The sequence below is a fragment of the Schistocerca cancellata genome, chromosome 5 (assembly GCF_023864275.1).
Source record: "Schistocerca cancellata isolate TAMUIC-IGC-003103 chromosome 5, iqSchCanc2.1, whole genome shotgun sequence".
In the NCBI taxonomy this organism is placed as follows: domain Eukaryota; kingdom Metazoa; phylum Arthropoda; class Insecta; order Orthoptera; family Acrididae; genus Schistocerca; species Schistocerca cancellata.
In genome coordinates this window covers 241,713,015-241,730,886 of record NC_064630.1, presented here as the reverse complement: position 1 = coordinate 241,730,886, position 17,872 = coordinate 241,713,015, and the positions used below count along the sequence as shown (strand labels likewise).

Below are 17,872 nucleotides of genomic sequence, written 5' to 3'. Positions count from 1 at the left end.
TCCGGTCGGCGCCCGACAAAGAAGTTTGGCAACGTGCCCTTCAGTTGGCGAATCCGACTCTAGATGAAGTTCTCTCCATTGCGCAGTCTTTTGAAATTTCTCGCGCCGCCGGGGCGCAAATAGAAGCGTGGGGTGACGTCGGGGAAATACAACCTCTGTGCGCTGTTGATGACGAGGGCGGCGCGTCCCCGCCGGCCGACATGGCCGCAGTACGCTCCCACGCGCAGCCTTGGCCTAGCCGTAAACAACCCACTAAGAAACTGCAGCAAAATCCCCGGCAACTTCCTTCATGTCTGCGGTGTTTTACGAAACATTCACGCGAGGATTGTCCCCAACGTTGGGCTGTGTGTCACAATTGCAAAAAGAAAGGTCATGTGTCTTCCGTTTGTAAATCCGACCGCATACATGATGTTCATGAACATGACGCTGATTCTGATTCTGTGTTGTCTGTCAATTGCACTTCTTCCCTTTCAGTGAAGTTATTCCTCACTGTCCAAATCCTTGGTCGAGATGTTCGCATGCAAGTGGATACCGGTTCTGCTGCCACTATAATTAATTCTCAGACGTATCTACAGCTGGGTTCTCCACTCCTGTCCCCTGTCACTCAGCAATTGCGGACGTACAATAAAAAGAAGATTTCTCTCTTGGGACAGTTTAATGCTGAGGTATCTTACTAATCCGTCGTTCGCACTGTTCCCATATTTGTGGTCGACCAGAGCAACGCAGAAAATCTTTTTGGTTTCGATGACTTTCACGTTTTTGGGTTCTCCATAGATGACTCTGTCAATATTGTCTCTGACGCTATTCCTTATGCTCAACTGGATTCCTTGTCGACGACATTTTCGTCCCTTTTTTTTCCTGGGTTAGGCCGTGCAAACAACTTTGAAGCTCATATCACGCTCAAACCCACTGCTCGGCCTAAGTTTTTTCGGGCTCGGCCCATTCCTGTGGCCCTTCGTGATCGGGTAAAACGGGAGTTGGATCGTCTCACTGCTTCAGGGGTCTTGCTTCCTGTCACTTCCAGTGAGTGGTCCTCTCCTGTCGTTGTAGTTGCTAAGCCCAATGGTGATATTCGTCTCTGTGGTGATTTCAAAGCCACTGTAAATGCTCAATGCCTCATCGACACTTACCCTATGCCCCGTCCTGAAGAACTGTTCACTAAACTCGCTGGAGGACAGTATTTTTCTAAAATTTACCTGTCGGAAGCTTATCATCAACTTCCTCTCGACGCTGCTTCCTGGCAGTTTCTGGTCCTTAACACGCCTTTCGGCCTCTATCAATACCAACACTTGCCATTCAGGGTTGCTAGCGCCCCTGCTCTCTTTCAGCGATTCTTGGAACAATTATTGCTTCCTGTCCCGGGGTGTATCAATTACATGGACGACATTGTTGTCACTGGCTCCACCACTGAAGAACATCTTTAAAATCTCCGCACACTTTTTAATGTCTTACAGACTGCCGGTCTTAAGTGTAATCTTCAGAAATCACAATTTTTTCAGGCATCTATCACGTACTTGGGGTTTCAACTCTCTCGGGATGGTATTTGTCCGCTTCAACACACTGTTGCTGCGATCGATGCCCTTCCTCACCCTACATCTGTTAAGGAACTGCAGGCCTTCTTGGGGAAAATAGCATACTATCACAAGTTTTTACCGTCTGCGGCGTCAGTGGCTCAGCCGTTGCATCGTCTGTTGCATAAAAACGTGCCTTTTCACTGGTCCGCGTCATGTGACGCGGCTTTCCGGAAATTAAAGACTATGCTGAAACAGGCCCTGTGCCTGGTTACTTACCGACCTGGCCAACATCTTGTTCTTGCCACAGACGCCTCTTAATATGGGGTCGGTGCAGTCCTTGCGCACCGTTTTTCTGACGGTTCGGAACAACCCATCGCTTATGCCTCCAAAATGCTCACGGATACCCAACAAAAGTATTCTCAAATTGAGAAAGAAGCTTTGGCCATCATTTATGCTCTTCATAAGTTTGGTGTTTTTCTCTATGGCTCAAAATTTCATCTTGTTACGGATCACAAACCACTTGCTTCCTTGTTTCATCCATCAACGTCACTTCCCGACAAGGCTGCACACCGCCTCCAGCGTTGGGCTCTTTACTTGTCCCGTTTCAATTATGAGATTCATTTCCGGCCAACGGCTCAACATGCGAATGCTGATGCTTTGTCTCGCCTTCCCATGAGTCCTGATCAGGCATTCGATAGGGACGAACTTTTGTGTTTCCACCTGGATATTGCCGAGCAGCGGGTTGTGGGCGGGTTCCCCATCACTGGGGACAGGCTGGCGGCTGCTACGGGTTATGACCCTACCCTCTCCCGGGTTTTATGCTGTATTCAGAAGGGTTGGCCAGATCGCCCATCTGCTAAGACTTCTGATCCGTTGCGGAACTACTACACTTTGCACTACCGCCTCACGGCTAGGGATGGTGTTATCCTCCTCTCCACTGACAATGCTTCGCTGCGTGTGGTGGTACCTGCGTCTTTGCGTGCTTCAGTCTTGCACCTCCTTCACCAGGGGCACTGGGGTGTGTCTCGCACAAAATCTCTGGCACGCTGTCATGTGTACTGGCCTGGCATCGACTCGGAAATAGCACACATGGTCGCTGCCTGCAGCCCTTGTGCGTCACAGGCCGCTGCCCCGAAGTCATCTTTGTCACCGTGGCCTTTGCCTGAGAAGCCCTGGGAGTGCATTCATGCTGACTTTGCGGGACCCTTTTTAGGTACTTATTGGCTCCTCGTAATTGACGCCTACTCTGACTTTCCTTTCATTGTCCGTTGCACGTCACCTACCACCGTGGCAACCACCAGTGCTCTCGCCCGCATTTTTTCTTTGGAAGGCCTCCCTTCTCCTCTTGTTACTGATAATGGTCCGCAATTTGCCTCTTCCGACTTTGCGGATTTTTGTGCTCGTCACGGCGTTACGCATGTCACGGCCCCGCCATTCCATCCACAATCCAACGGTGAGGCTGAACGACTGGTCTGCACATTTAAGGCTCAGATGCAGAAAATTCTGACTTCTTCTGCTGCTGATGATGCGCTTCTCTAGTTCCTGGCGTCTTACCGTTTCACCCCCATGGGTGAGCACAGCCCGGCTGAGCTCTTACATGGCCAACAGCCCCGCACGCTACTTCATCTTCTGCGGCCTCCCACCTCACGGCTGCGGGTGCCTTCACTTGGCCGGTTCACCGCCGCCGACCTCGTCTGGGTACGGGGATATGGCAGGCGGCCAAAATGGAGCCCGGGCCGCATCTAAAGACACCGTGGCAGACGCCTGTATGAAATCCAGATGGACACAGGTGTTGCAGTACGTCATTTGGACCAGCTTCGGCCTCGGGTGCCAGCAACACCTGTTCCGAATGCCGCCACACCACCTTTAGCTCTACCTGATGCTCGGGATCTTGGCATCTCTCAATACTCACAACGCAGCCCTCTCACCGTCATCGCGATGCCAGCACCAGAACGGACGCCACCAGGAGACGTGCCCATGCAGGAACCGGAGGACCATCCTCTGTCAGAGTACATCTACTTGCCTCCTCCTCCAACAGACGCTGGCACATCGCCCATGTCTCCTGTCATATCAACTGGACTTGCCGCAATGGGCAGATTGGTGCATGGGGCCCCAGCACATTCGACCCCTACGTCTCCTGTCATCTCGACCCGTTACCATCGGGGACACTTCGGTCCGTACGGGAAGACTCCTCCTCGAGACTTTACGGCGAGTCAAACAATGCCTATGGACATTAGCCATCTCCAGGACACCTCCATCAAGACCAGTGCAACAATTTCAAAGGGGGGAAAAGTGTTGTGACTCGCCGATTATTCAAAGTGCCGCCACGCAATTACGCACGTCCTCTATGTGCGGCGCTGTCTGCCAGCCATGCAGCAGCTGCGCCACCTAAGCGGCCAGCCGAGCAGCGGCCGCTAGACTGAGACTCAGTGTTTGATCGAATGCCGACTTGTACACAGGTCAACTTACTCAGTGACTTATATGTGTTGTTGTGTTGTCCAAAATATGTGTTAAATTTGAAGATTTAACAATGAGTCATGTAAATGTTTCAAAGAGGGTCAAGAAAGTGGTGAAGATGATGACCGCCCTGGATGCCCTAGCATATCAGTTACTGAGAACGATGTGGAAGAAGTAAAGAAAATGGTTCTGGAAAATGACCAGATCACCATCAGAGACGTTGCTGATGATGTTGGCATATCCTTTGGCTCATGCCAAGCAATCTGTTTGGATGTTTTTGGGGATGAAACATGTAGCAGCAAAGTTTGTTCCAAAATTGCTGAATTTCAACCAAAAACATTGCAGAGACATCACTCAGGAGTTGCCGAATGATGTCGATGACGATTGAGAACTTCTTAAGAAAGTTATAACAGGTGAAAAAAACATGGTATATAGGTAGGGCATTGAAACCAAGGCCCTGTTGTCTCAATGTAAACTGCCAGAAAACCAAGAACAAAAAAAAAATCTGCAAGTTTGATCACATGTGAAGATCCCTCTCACTATTTTCTTTGATTACAATGTGCTAGTAAATCAGGAGATCCTGCCTTATAGTCAATAAGAAATACTACCTAGAAGTTATGCACCATTTGCATGAAGCAATCCAAACAACACAACTAGAATTTTGGCAAAACCACTTGTGAAAATTGCATCACAAAAATGCTCCCAGCCACACCTCAACACTTGTTCGTGATTCGTTAGCAAAAAACAAAATCATTGTGTTGCCTCAGCCACTGTATTTTTGGACATGGCCCCTTGAGATTTCTCTCTAATCCCGAGCCTAAAGAGAACAATGAAAGCGTGTTGTTTTGCCACCATTGATGAGATAAAAACACAATTGCTAAAGGAGCTGTACACCATAAGAAAAAGTCAGTTCTAGAAGTGCTTCCAAGATTGGAAAAAGCACTGGCACAAGTGTATTATATCTGAGTGGGGTTACTTTAAATGGGACAAACCTGATGTTGATGAATAAATAAAGATTCATTAAAGACAACAAAAATGCCTGTTACCTTTTGGTTATATATGGCTGTGGGATCAAAAACATGTCTGAAAGAAAAGATACCTCACACATAAATATATGCTCTTTGATGACAATGATCATTCATTTCGGATACATCTTCTGTCTGACCTCCTTTGGGAAACAGCATTAGGCTGCAAGCAATGAGGGTAATGGACAGAAAATGCTACGTATGTAGTGAGCAACAAGTTGGGAATTTGGTTTTGGCATGAAGCATACTTCAAAAATGAAAGTGGTTTAGATGACCACATGCTTAAAGCAGGAAATCTGTATCCAAGACCCCGTCTGGCACAAATTTTTACTTATCACCACCGAATTTATTTCAAAATCCGACTGTGGCTAGCGTCAGAATTTCAGTTTTGCCAAATATTTACTTTGCTTTTACTGCATACTCTTGTTGATGATATGTGCTTGACTGTTTCTTGTTGCAGAAAGGCCAGAGAGTGTTTGCAGAGTTGCAGGACAGGAATGGTGGTTATGCAGAGTACGTTGCTTGTCCAGAAGATAATGTTTTTCCACTGGCACACAGACTGACCTTTTCACAAGGAGCTGGTCTTTACATTCCATATGTCACAGCCTACAGGGGATTGGTAACAAAGTACATATATTTCAAAATCCTCTTGGTTTATAAGGAAACTGATGCATACATGGGAATTGCCTTATAATTTCTTAAAAGTGTCTTATTATTACAATGATGGACTGTCTTGGAGGTAGTTTCAAATGTCTGGGGTTGCTTTTGATCTGCTGGCATAATAATGTTTGCAGTGCATGTTTGCCACCACAAACACACTATAGTTTTAATATTATTGTTATTGTAAAAGATTCTTGGATTTGGGCGGGGGGGGGGGGGGGGGGGATTGGGAGATGCCATGCAGCACCAATTAAAGAGCCTATAATTCCAAATGCTTTATTGTGGCACCCCACTAGGAAGTGGCAGTTTGACAGAGCACACCATCAGCTGGGTTGGGGCCTGTGATGGACTGTTACTGTCAGGAGTGTTCGCAACTCTGGGCACTCTCAGCTAGCGTATGTTGTGGCATAGAGTCATGCTCCACTGTCCAGAAGGTGGCAGCCTGTTGATATAATGGCAGTGACCCACTGCCCCTGAGTCGATGGCCAGCGAGCTGCTTTCTAGAACCAGTGCTGGCCAGTTGAGACAGTGGTTCCATATCTCGTGGTCTCAGGGTGACTGCCCTGAAGCAATTGAGCAGTGGTCCACATACAGCTTTCCAGTATAAAACTAAAGCACATTATCCCAAATAATCACTATTCACATACAAGTCACACTTTTAGCTGCAGAAAAACTCAACCACTGAAACCACCGTCATGTATTCTGAGTCAGTGTTAAAGTTAAGTTTGAGCTAGTGCTTATCCAGAACTATTCTAAGTCCAACAAAAAAATTAAGTATGAGCTTGCACTCTGCAAAATTATTCCAAGTCCAATGATCGGCACCCAGACAAAGTTAAAGTATTATACTAATGCAACTGCTTTACTGCCCTGACTATCTTGACTGCCACCAAACACATCCACTGATACAATACTGTTTGCAAAAGATGAAAGCCTCCCTTGTCAAAAGACTGTAAACCATTGACCGAAGACTGCATGTGCACTGCTGTTTGCCCTTAAATATTTTTGTTGATGTCACACAGTACTGAATCCATGTTAAATATTGAAACACTGACCACAATTCAAAATCAAGGCTGCTTGCAAGTATAAGCATTATGCTAGAATAATCCTACAATCATTATGATCATTTTGTGACCTTTTGTTACAAAAATGATACTGTATTATTTAAGTTATTACCAAAATTCTTAAGCCTACTTACCTCAGGTTTATAATGTGAAACAGTTTCATTAAATTACAAAGTAAATATTGCCAGCTTGTTGAAAGTGCATCCTTCTGCCCTTCTAGATACATGTTCATTCAAACAAATCATTCACTCTTCCATAACAATTTAATGTAATTTTTATTTATGGCCATTTATATGAATAATCATTTAAAGTATATCTAACAGCTGACTGTAGATGGTCCTTACCTGGGATGATTAGGTAAGAGGAACTAGTTAACTCATGCTGCCTTTATACTGTTTATAGCTTTTGGAGAATGTACAGCTGTGGTATATCTGCATATCTATGTTTTATAAAATAAATCCCAGGGCAGTGTTAAGGAGATGCTGAAGGGGTCAATGTTAAGGAGATGCTGAAAACCCTGTGTTGGCAGATATTTGATGCTAGACGCCATTTATCCTTAGAAAGTGTACTTACAGTATTTCAAGTGCTTTAAGTGAGTAATCTAAAGATATGCTACTGCTTCCTAGACATTGCCCTACAGGAACTACAAGATAAGATTACATTAATTACATTGTGCACAGAGGCAATTAAGCAATCATTCTTCCTGTCCTCCATAGGTAAATGGAATTGAGAGAAGCCCTAGTAAGTGGTACATGGGGAAGTAATCTTCTGCCATGGTTCGAATGGAAGAGGGGTGAAATCCTGCAGGGAAAAGGGGGGAGGGGAGAGGTAGAGGAGTGGAGTATTTGACATTAGTGTCTCCAAAATAATAACTTTAATGTCAGTAGAATAAGGTAGTGTGTGGTTTGTGATGTATAGCCCAGCATCTCATGTCAGCGATGGTGACAGAATGTTGAATTACAAAATTAAAAATCCATTTAGATACTTATATCTAAAAACAAAGATGATGTAACTTACCAAACGAAAGCGTTGGTATGTTGATAGACTGTAAACAAACACAAACACACACATAAAATTCAAGCTTTCACAACCCACAGTTGCTTCATCAGGAAAGAGGGAAGGAGAGTGAAAGACGAAAGGATGTGGGTTTTACGGGAGAGGGTAAGGAGTCATTCCAATCCTGGGAGCGGAAAGACTTACCTTAGGGGGAAAAAAAGGACAGGTATACACTCGCACACACACACCTATCCATCCGCACATATACAGACACAAGCAGACCATTGCAAGGAGAAGTGGCTTCACCGGATCAAAAGCCATGAGGCAAGGGTCACCAAGAAAAAGTTTTTGAAAAGCTCACTGATGTTTCCTTGCCCACTGAAAAGGAACATGCTTCCACAAAAGGTGATGAAGTGGAGTGGCAATTTGAGCCATGTTGGGATGAATTTAATGTAATAAGCAGCTTCCCCACAACAGTCTGTAGTTCAGACACATTCTTCAGCACTGGTGGCTGACAAATAGTGTCCAAATGCTTTTGAGCTGGGTGAATTCCTGATTTATCGGTCATATTGCCCAAATATTCCAACTCAGGAACATAACATACACATTTGTCACAATTACATTTAAGACCATCTGAAGCTGAAACAGTAAAAACATTTCTGAGGTTGTTCACGTGATCCTCAGACAATATTCCTGAAACTAAAAATTAATTCAGATATGTGGAACAACATGAAACATTAAACAGTAATTGTTTTAAGTACTTTTGAAATAAAGCAGGAGCAGAAGAGCTGCCAAATGGTAAATGTTGAAAACAAAAGAGGCCAATGTGAGTATTGATCACCATGAACTGTTGGATTTCTTCATCCAGTGGTATCTGGAGGTAGGCATCGTTTAGATAAATATTTGAGAAAGATGTGCCAGATTGAAGTTTGTCAATCAGATATTCAGTATGAGGCAGAAGGAAACTGTCAACTATGGTCTGAGCATTTACAGCAGATTTGAAATCCACAGAAATTCTAATGTCTCCATTAGGTTTGGTTATTACAATGAGAGGTGATGCCTACTGACTTGCTGTAACAGGCTGCAAAACACAAATGCTTTGCAGGCAACATAGTTCTGTTGCAAATTTTTCACAACATGCATGAGTGACAGGGAGCACCCTACAAAATTTTGGACGTGCATCTGGGCAGATAGTAATATGTGCAGCATAATCTTTTGTGCACCCCAGAGAGCCTTCAAATAAAATTTGAAATTCCTCACACAAGGCATTAACATCAGTAAAAGATGTGTGAGAAGCCAGGTGCAGCACATTGATCTGTATTTTCAGTCCAAAGAGATCAAAAGCATCCAAACTAAAGATGTTCTGGCTCGAAGCTGCACTAAGGACAGTAAGTGGCACTTATCTTGTGGTGTTCTTGTAAGTAGCATTTAAGACACATATTCCTAAAATGCTAAAGTTTGCACCATCATAATTTGTTGGACATGTATTTGAAAGAAGCAGTAGCGGACTGCCAAGCAATCTGTAAGTATTTCAATTTAATAAAGTATGAGGTGCATCTATGTCCAGTTGCAAATGCACATTGTGCTGACGAATCTTCAGAGAAATGTACAATTTATTTGAACTTCTAGTAACCTTTGATCAGGTCTGGACAGGTTTTGTTTTATTAGCAGTAGCAGTGTGAATTGTGAATTGTGTTTTATTCATCTCATGATGTACATTTGCAATCCATTTGGTTTGCGTATAGGAGACATGTCATAAATTTATAATACAGTTACAATCATTTCTACATTAATAAACAATAGCACTACAATAAATAATAACACTCTAAGGATATTGCCTTGGAATGTGTAACACGTTGTATCCAGCTCAAATTTCCAGTTTGTCCTGCATGAATTCATCCACTGAGTAATAACACTTCAGCGTCACTACCTCATATAGCTTTCTTTTAAGTGAATCTAAATTTATCTGCATCAACTTGTCCCCTTTTAATTTATTACAGATTTTCATTCCCATGTATTGAGGTCCCTGGGCATACAGTCTGAGGCGGTGGGTGGGGAGCATAAATTTTCGTTTTGGCTCTGGTATGGACAAAATGGTTTTCCTCAAATAATTCATGTCTGGTGTACAAAAATATAATAATCTCATATATGTATAAGAATGGCAGAGTTAATATTTTAAGTTTTCTAAATAATGGTCAATATGGTTCTTAGTGGCAGATGCAGGTGCAAATTTACAGTATCTGTGTCAACTTGACGTTTTGGTCACATTAATAATATTTATATCCAGCCATTCTACTTGCTGCCTACATGCTGAAGGCTTTTGTGAATGTAACTTTTGAGAACAGATTTGCTGTATATGACCAGGTTTGGTACAGAAAAAAACATACAGCATCTTTATGAGAACAAAGTTTACGTTAGGACAAAGCATTGTGGGCATGATTTTAATTTGTTTCCAGCAGATGCATGTAATGACTATTTGTGCATGTGCAAGCATGTTTCTTGTTTACAAAATGCTGTGCTTATGCTGGCTGCAGGGCTGTGGCTGGCCACACTTGCTGTAAGCTGTTTGCTGTTGCACTTTGTCAACAGAAGCAATTGCAGGAAATGGCATGTCAGTGTTTGCTGAATCACAAGTGTTCCATGATTTGAGAATTTGCACAACATCTGACAGGCTTGAATTCTAGTGCTGAAATTGTTTTGAGAATGGAATCTTTCATCAGGAATGTCCAGATTAATTGGGTCATGGAGCATTTTATCAGCAAATGATTTTCCATATGAATTACCAAATTTGAAACTTCTAGTAAGACCACATAGCTCAGTAAGCTGTTCCTTGAAGGTTTGCTGTGGCCGTCTGATGTATCAAAAGAATTTGAATTGAGGGACAGCAACATAGATTTTGCTGTCATAGTAATCTGTCAGAGATGTAATAATCTCCTCAAAAGTGCACTTGTCCAGGTCAGACTCAGGGAAAAGTTTGCAAGGAGACTGAAGGTCTCTTTGCCAATCCAGCTTAGAAAAATGATCAATGCTATTCACCTTTAATACTGTTGGCCGCAAAGTGCCGCTGTAGTTGCTGAATGTAGATTTTCCAGTCTTCTACCTTCTCGTGACAACTACAAAAAGGTGGCACAGTGATTTTATTGCTTTGTCCCTCTTGTCTAAGCAGCAGTGTTTGAAGAGCAGCTATGAGCTGAATCATCTGTTGTGGCTGAGAGAAAAATAATAAGTTAATGCGGTATCATGGTAAATAATGAATCACATAAATATGTATGATAAATGAGAAATACTGTTAAATACTGTTAAATTAAGTTCTAATGTTTGCCATTCTGATAAAGCAAATTGCTCATATGCACTGTAAATTATTATGCGCAAGCAGTACACTTTTTGTTTTTTTCCACTATCTGCTGGTCACTGTAGAGAAAATGGTATATCACACAGAAATTGCTGACTGCGCCATTTTGTTGGGAATGCAGGAGGGCAGCATAGGTTATCTTCAATCAGAACAATTCCCAAAATTATTAATAAAATGATATTTATTAAATATGAAGATACTGATAAACTTAAATGATCCTCCTCCTTGTAAAATGTCCAGCACAATTAGACATTTGAAATTATTACAAGTCCTCTAAAATATTGAAGGCCTGTCACTGAGCCTCTGAGTGGTACCTACATAGAGTCCAGAGTTGGCCTACGATGCGTACAGAGCCCAAGTCTTGGAGACGATGTATGAACACTGCAGCTTGTAGACTTGGCAGTAACTGGAGACTGTACATGACTCGGCACACTGAAGAGAACCGTGTGCAATAGCTCAAGGCTCTGGTATTTAATGAGGCATCGACCAGTCACCATCCACACGTGTGATGCACATGGACTGGCAGCTGCAGCGCCTGATGGACCTCGGTGTAGTTCGTACTGCCAACACATATAGCAGCTGCGCTATGAGTGTTATAATTGTGTCTTATCAGTTGTGGTGCGGTACTCTCAGCAGTTGTGAGTACCGTCACCACATATTCAATCAAGTAATAATCCCTTCATAAATATTTCGAACATTTACATTCTGCTGAACACTGAAGTATCTGGTACCTTTGTATTTTTACCTTACATCATTTAGCTGCACATTCATGAAAAAGAATTTAAAAATAAAACAAAAACCTGTTACTTATATCAAAAAATGTTATCTCATTACCCAACAGCACATTAAAATATGAAATTAATGAAAAGACAAACTTTTGATCATGAAATATCCAGGGATTGTATACTTCCATCAAGGTATCATACAGTTCAATAATGCCTAGCTGAGTCAGTTACATTTCAACTGCTATAGGGATATAGGCCACAGGAAGAGAGAGAATTTGGAAAAGAAATCAAGAGGGAAAAAGGGGGTAGGAGGAAGACTGATGTCAGGAGGTTTTCGGAATCAATGGATGTGTAACATGTACTGCAAGCCCACCCACACTGATTTATACTTGCAGGTGTCCAGCTACCAACATCCTCCACAAAAAATGAGTATCTCTAGAATTTTGGTTCACAGTGCCAATGTAATGTATGGCTACAGGATGTGCATCTTCATATTTTCACAGTGCAATGATTGTTCCATAAAATTTTGGGCATGCAACCAGGTCATCAGGCTCACTCTGAAGATGGCTGGATGGTATACAGCCAAAATATCAGAAGAAGTGAACCTTAGGTGGCTGCATCCCTGAAATTTTATTGGACAATAATTCAAGAACAGTCTTAATCGTATTTATTATTGTTATAATACCGCCAAATAGGGGTAATGCAGGAGTAGGTTTAATAATGAATAGGAAAATAGGAATGCAGGTAAGCTACTACAAACAGCATAGAGAAAGCATTATTGTGGCCAAGATAGACACGAAGCCCACGCCTACTACAGTAGTACAAGTTTATATGCCAACTAGCTCTGCAGATGACGAAGAAATTGAAGAAATGTATGATGATATAAAAGAAATTATTCAGATAGTTAAGGGAGACGAAAATTTAATAGTCATGGGTGACTGGAATTCGAGTGTAGGAAAAGGGAGAGAAGGAAACGTAATAGGTGAATATGGATTGGGGCTAAGAAATGAAAGAGGAAGCCGCCTGGTAGAATTTTGCACAGAGCACAACTTAATTATAGCTAACACTTGGTTTAAGAATCATGATAGAAGGTTGTATACATGGAAGAACCCTGGAGATACTAAAAGGTATCAGATAGATTATATAATGGTAAGACAGAGATTTAGGAACCAGGTTTTAAATTGTAAGACATTTCCAGGGGCAGATGTGGACTCTGACCACAATCTATTGGTTATGACCTGTAGATTAAAACTGAAGAAAATGCAAAAAGGTGGGAACTTAAGGAGATGGGACCTGGATAAACTGAAAGAACCAGAGGTTGTACAGTTTTAGGGAGAGCATAAGGGAACAATTGACAGGAATGGGGGAAAGAAATACAGTAGAAGAAGAATGGGTAGCTTTGAGGGATGAAGTAGTGAAGGCAGCAGAGGATCAAGTAGGTAAAAAGACCAGGGCTCTTAGAAATCCTTGGGTAACAGAAGAAATATTGAATTTAATTGATGAAAGGAGAAAATATAAAAATGCAGTTAATGAAGCAGGCAAAAAGGAATACAAACGTCTCAAAAATGAGATCGACAGGAAGTGCAAAATGGCTAAGCAGGGATGGCTAGAGGACAAATGTAAGGATGTAGAGGCTTATCTCACTAGGGGTAAGATAGATACTGCCTGCAGGAAAATTAAAGAGACCTTTGGAGATAAGAGAACCACTTGTATGAACATCAAGAGCTCAGATGGAAACCCAGTTCTAAGCAAAGAAGGGAAAGCAGAAAGGTGGAAGGAGTATATAGAGGGTCTATACAAGGGCGATGTACTTGAGGACAATATTATGGAAATGGAAGAGGATGTAGATGAAGATGAAATGGGAGATACGATACTGCGTGAAGAGTTTGACAGAGCACTGAAAGACCTGAGTCAAAACAAGGCCCCCGGAGTAGACAACATTCCATTGGAACTACTGACGGCCTTGGGAGAGCCAGTCCTGACAAAACTCTACCATCTGGTGAGCAAGATGTATGAAACAGGCGAAATACCCTCAGACTTCAAGAAGAATATAATAATTCCAATCCCAAAGAAAGCAGGTGTTGACAGATGTGAAAATTACCGAACAATCAGTTTAATAAGCCTGAGCTGCAAAATACTAACACGAATTCTTTACAGATGAATGGAAAAACTAGTAGAAGCCGACCTCGGGGAAGATCAGTTTGGATTCCGTAGAAATACTGGAACACGTGAGGCAATACTGACCTTACGACTTATCTTAGAAGAAAGATTAAGGAAAGGCATACCTACGTTTCTAGCATTTGTAGACTTAGAGAAAGCTTTTGACAATGTTGACTGGAATACTCTCTTTCAAATTCTAAAGGTGGCAGGGGTAAAATACAGGGAGCGAAAGGCTATTTACAATTTGTACAGAAACCAGATGGTAGTTATAAGAGTTGAGGGACATGAAAGGGAAGCAGTGGTTGGGAAGGGAGTGAGATAGGGTTGTAGCCTCTCCCCGATGTTATTCAATCTGTATATTGAACAAGCAGTAAAGGAAACAAAAGAAAAATTCGGAGTAGGTATTAAAATCCATGGAGAAGAAAAAAAAAACCTTGAGGTTTGCCGATGACATTGTAATTCTGTCAGAGACAGCAAAGGACTTGGAAGAGCAGTTGAATGGAATGGACAGTGTCTTGAAAGGAGGATATAAGATGAACATCAACAAAAGCAAAACGAGGATAATGGAATGTAGTCGAATTAAGTCAGGTGATGCTGAGGGAATTAGATTAGGAAATGAGACACTTAAAGTAGTAAAGGAGTTTTGCTATTTGGGGAGTAAAATAACTGATGATGGTCGAAGTAGAGAGGATATAAAATGTAGACTGGCAATGGCAAGGAAAGTGTTTCTGAAGAAGAGAAATTTGTTAACATTGAGTATAGATTTAAGTGTCAGGAAGTCATTTCCGAAAGTATTTGTATGGAGTGTAGCCATGTATGGAAGTGAAACATGGACGGTAAATAGTTTGGACAAGAAGAGAATAGAAGCTTTCGAAATGTGGTGCTACAGAAGAACGCTGAAGATTAGATGGGTAGATCACATAACTAATGAGGAAGTATTGAGTAGGATTGGGGAGAAGAGAAGTTTGTGGCACAACTTGACCAGAAGAAGGGATCGGTTGGTAGGACATGTTCTGAGGCATCAAGGGATCACCAATTTAATATTGGAGGGCAGCGTGGAGGGTAAAAATCGTAGGGGGAGACCAAGAGATGAATACACTAAGCAGATTCAGAAGGATGTAGGTTGCAGTAGGTACTGGGAGATGAAGAAGCTTGCACAGGATAGAGTAGCATGGAGAGCTGCATCAAACCAGTCTCAGGACTGAAGACCACAACAACAACAACAACAATACCGCCAACCGGTTTCAACCCGACGTAGGGGTCATCTTCTGGGCGTTTACACCATTGCTCGACTGCTGGTGGTGTCACTCCTGTCTACATAACAGCAGTTGATAGTTTCCTGCCGTTATGTAGACAGGAGTGACACCACCAGCAGTCGACCAATGGTGTAAATGCCCAGAAGATGACCCCTACATCGGGTTGAAACCAGTTGGCGGTATTATAACAATAATAAATGCGATTAAGACTGTTCTTGAATTATTGATTAATAATACTAATCGCGCTTCTCTCCACAACCATGTTGTCCAAAAATTTTATTGGACAGCCTACAGGATGCCAAGGACCCGTATACAAGAAGATGAATGATCACAGTGTCAGATTAAGAGGAGATCTGGAAGGATGTTGAATATGTCAGAGAAACAAAAATACAAAATATGTATCTCCAAAAAGCTGATATGCTAATGTTCCATCCAATGATACTAATTGTGATGGTCCTGAAGGAGATGGAAACATTTAAAACATTTATACTTTTTTTCATTTTCACGTTAATAAAAAATCTTACCCCAGACCTTTAAATGTATACATTTTATTGTAGCCAAGTACCGTCTAAACAAAAATAGTTTCTGGGGAAAAAAAGAAATTTCTGTGGTAAATAAGGATGTTTACATATCATGTCTTCAGTGAGCTGCGTACTGGAAAAAAAGACAGTAAAACTGTTGCATTATCTGTTTGTATGTTATGTATGTTTCTTTATATAGGTTTCTTGCTATTGTTTATTTCACTTTGAAAATTGTAGTAAATCCCAACAGACAAATGATTACAAAACTGAAACATTTTCCATCTATCTTACCTTAATTCTTCATTAAAGGCTGCCTTCTTTTAGTAAAAAAAAGCGCATACAGAACTCATCACATAGAAGCACTGTCCACAACTTCAACACCAGAAATAGAAATGACCAAGACATAGAATAAACTAGACTCATAAAATGTCAAACAGCTTTAAATACATTGACATGACACTGTAAATTTACTGCTCTCTGTGGAAGACTTGCCCTATAAGGAAATTGAAAGACATTTGCAAAACTTGCTAATTGACAAATGTACACTCCTGGAAATTGAAATAAGAACACCGTGAATTCATTGTCCCAGGAAGGGGAAACTTTATTGACACATTCCTGGGGTCAGATACATCACATGATCACACTGGCAGAACCACAGCACATAGACACAGGCAACAGAGCATGCACAATGTCGGCACTAGTACAGTGTATATCCACCTTTCGCAGCAATTCAGGCTGCTATTCTCCCATGGAGATGATCATAGAGATGCTGGATGTAGTCCTGTGGAACGGCTTGCCATGCCATTTCCACCTGGCGCCTCAGTTGGACCAGCGTTCGTGCTGGACGTGCAGACCGCGTGAGACGACGCTTCATCCAGTCCCAAACATGCTCAATGGGGGACAGATCCGGAGATCTTGCTGGCCAGGGTAGTTGACTTACACCTTCTAGAGCACTTTGGGTGGCACGGGATACATGCGGACGTGCATTGTCCTGTTGGAACAGCAAGTTCCCTTGCCGGTCTAGGAATGGTAGAACGATGGGTTCGATGACGGTTTGGATGTACCGTGCACTATTCGGTGTCCCCTCGACGATCACCAGTGGTGTACGGCCAGTGTAGGAGATCGCTCCCCACACCATGATGCCGGGTGTTGGCCCTGTGTGCCTCGGTCGTATGCAGTCCTCATTGTGGCGCTCACCTGCACGGCGCCAAACACGCATACGACCATCATTGGCACCAAGGCAGAAGCGACTCTCATCGCTGAAGACGACACGTCTCCATTCGTCCCTCCATTCACGCCTGTCGCGACACCACTGGAGGCGGGCTGCACGATGTTGGGGCGTGAGAGGAAGACGGTCTAACGGTGTGCGGGACCGTAGCCCAGCTTCATGGAGACGGTTGCGAATGGTCCTCGCCGATACCCCAGGAGCAACAGTGTCCCTAATTTGCTGGGAAGTGGCGGTGCGGTCCCCTACGGCACTGCGTAGGATCCTACGGTCTTGGCGTGCATCCGTGCGTCGCTGCGGTCCGGTCCCAGGTTGACGGGCACGTGCACCTTCCGCTGACCACTGGCGACAACATCGATGTACTGTGGAGACCTCACGCCCCACGTGTTGAGCAATTCGGCGGTACGTCCACCCGGCCTCCCACATGCCCACTATACGCCCTCGCTCAAAGTCCGTCAACTGCACATGCGGTTCACGTCCACGCTGTCGCGGCATGCTACCAGTGTTAAAGACTGCGATGGAGCTCCGTATGCCACGGCAAACTGGCTGACACTGACGGCGGCGGTGCACAAATGCTGCGCAGCTAGCGCCATTCGACGGCCAACACCGCGGTTCCTGGTGTGTCCGCTGTGCCATGCGTGTGATCGTTGCTTGTACAGCCCTCTCGCAGTGTCCGGAGCAAGTATGGTGGGTCTGACACACCGGTGTCAATGTGTTCTTTTTTCCATTTCCAGGAGTGTATGTATGAAATAGAAGAATTTTAGTAAGTATATTGGTGGGCATAATGTTGAAGTAATTGAAGTATTTTTTTTTTAAATTAATTGATGTACGCATTGAATGTATGTATACTGTCTGGCAAAACAAGTGAAACCCCCAGAAGGGGAGGAGGAAATGAAAAGAACTTCACTGGTTGAGTGGGA

At 43.1% G+C, this 17,872-nt stretch overlaps 1 protein-coding gene across 2 annotated transcripts in view; it reads left to right on the top strand.

The window, feature by feature from the left end:
• Positions 1-17,872, top strand: part of LOC126188205 (quinone oxidoreductase-like) — a 91,969-nt gene that overhangs the window by 20,271 nt on the left and 53,826 nt on the right. For both annotated transcript variants that reach the window (XM_049929756.1, XM_049929755.1), the window contains exon 2: positions 5,457-5,623. In XM_049929756.1, the coding sequence (XP_049785713.1) occupies positions 5,457-5,623 (167 nt within the window). The remainder of the gene's footprint in view (positions 1-5,456; positions 5,624-17,872) is intronic.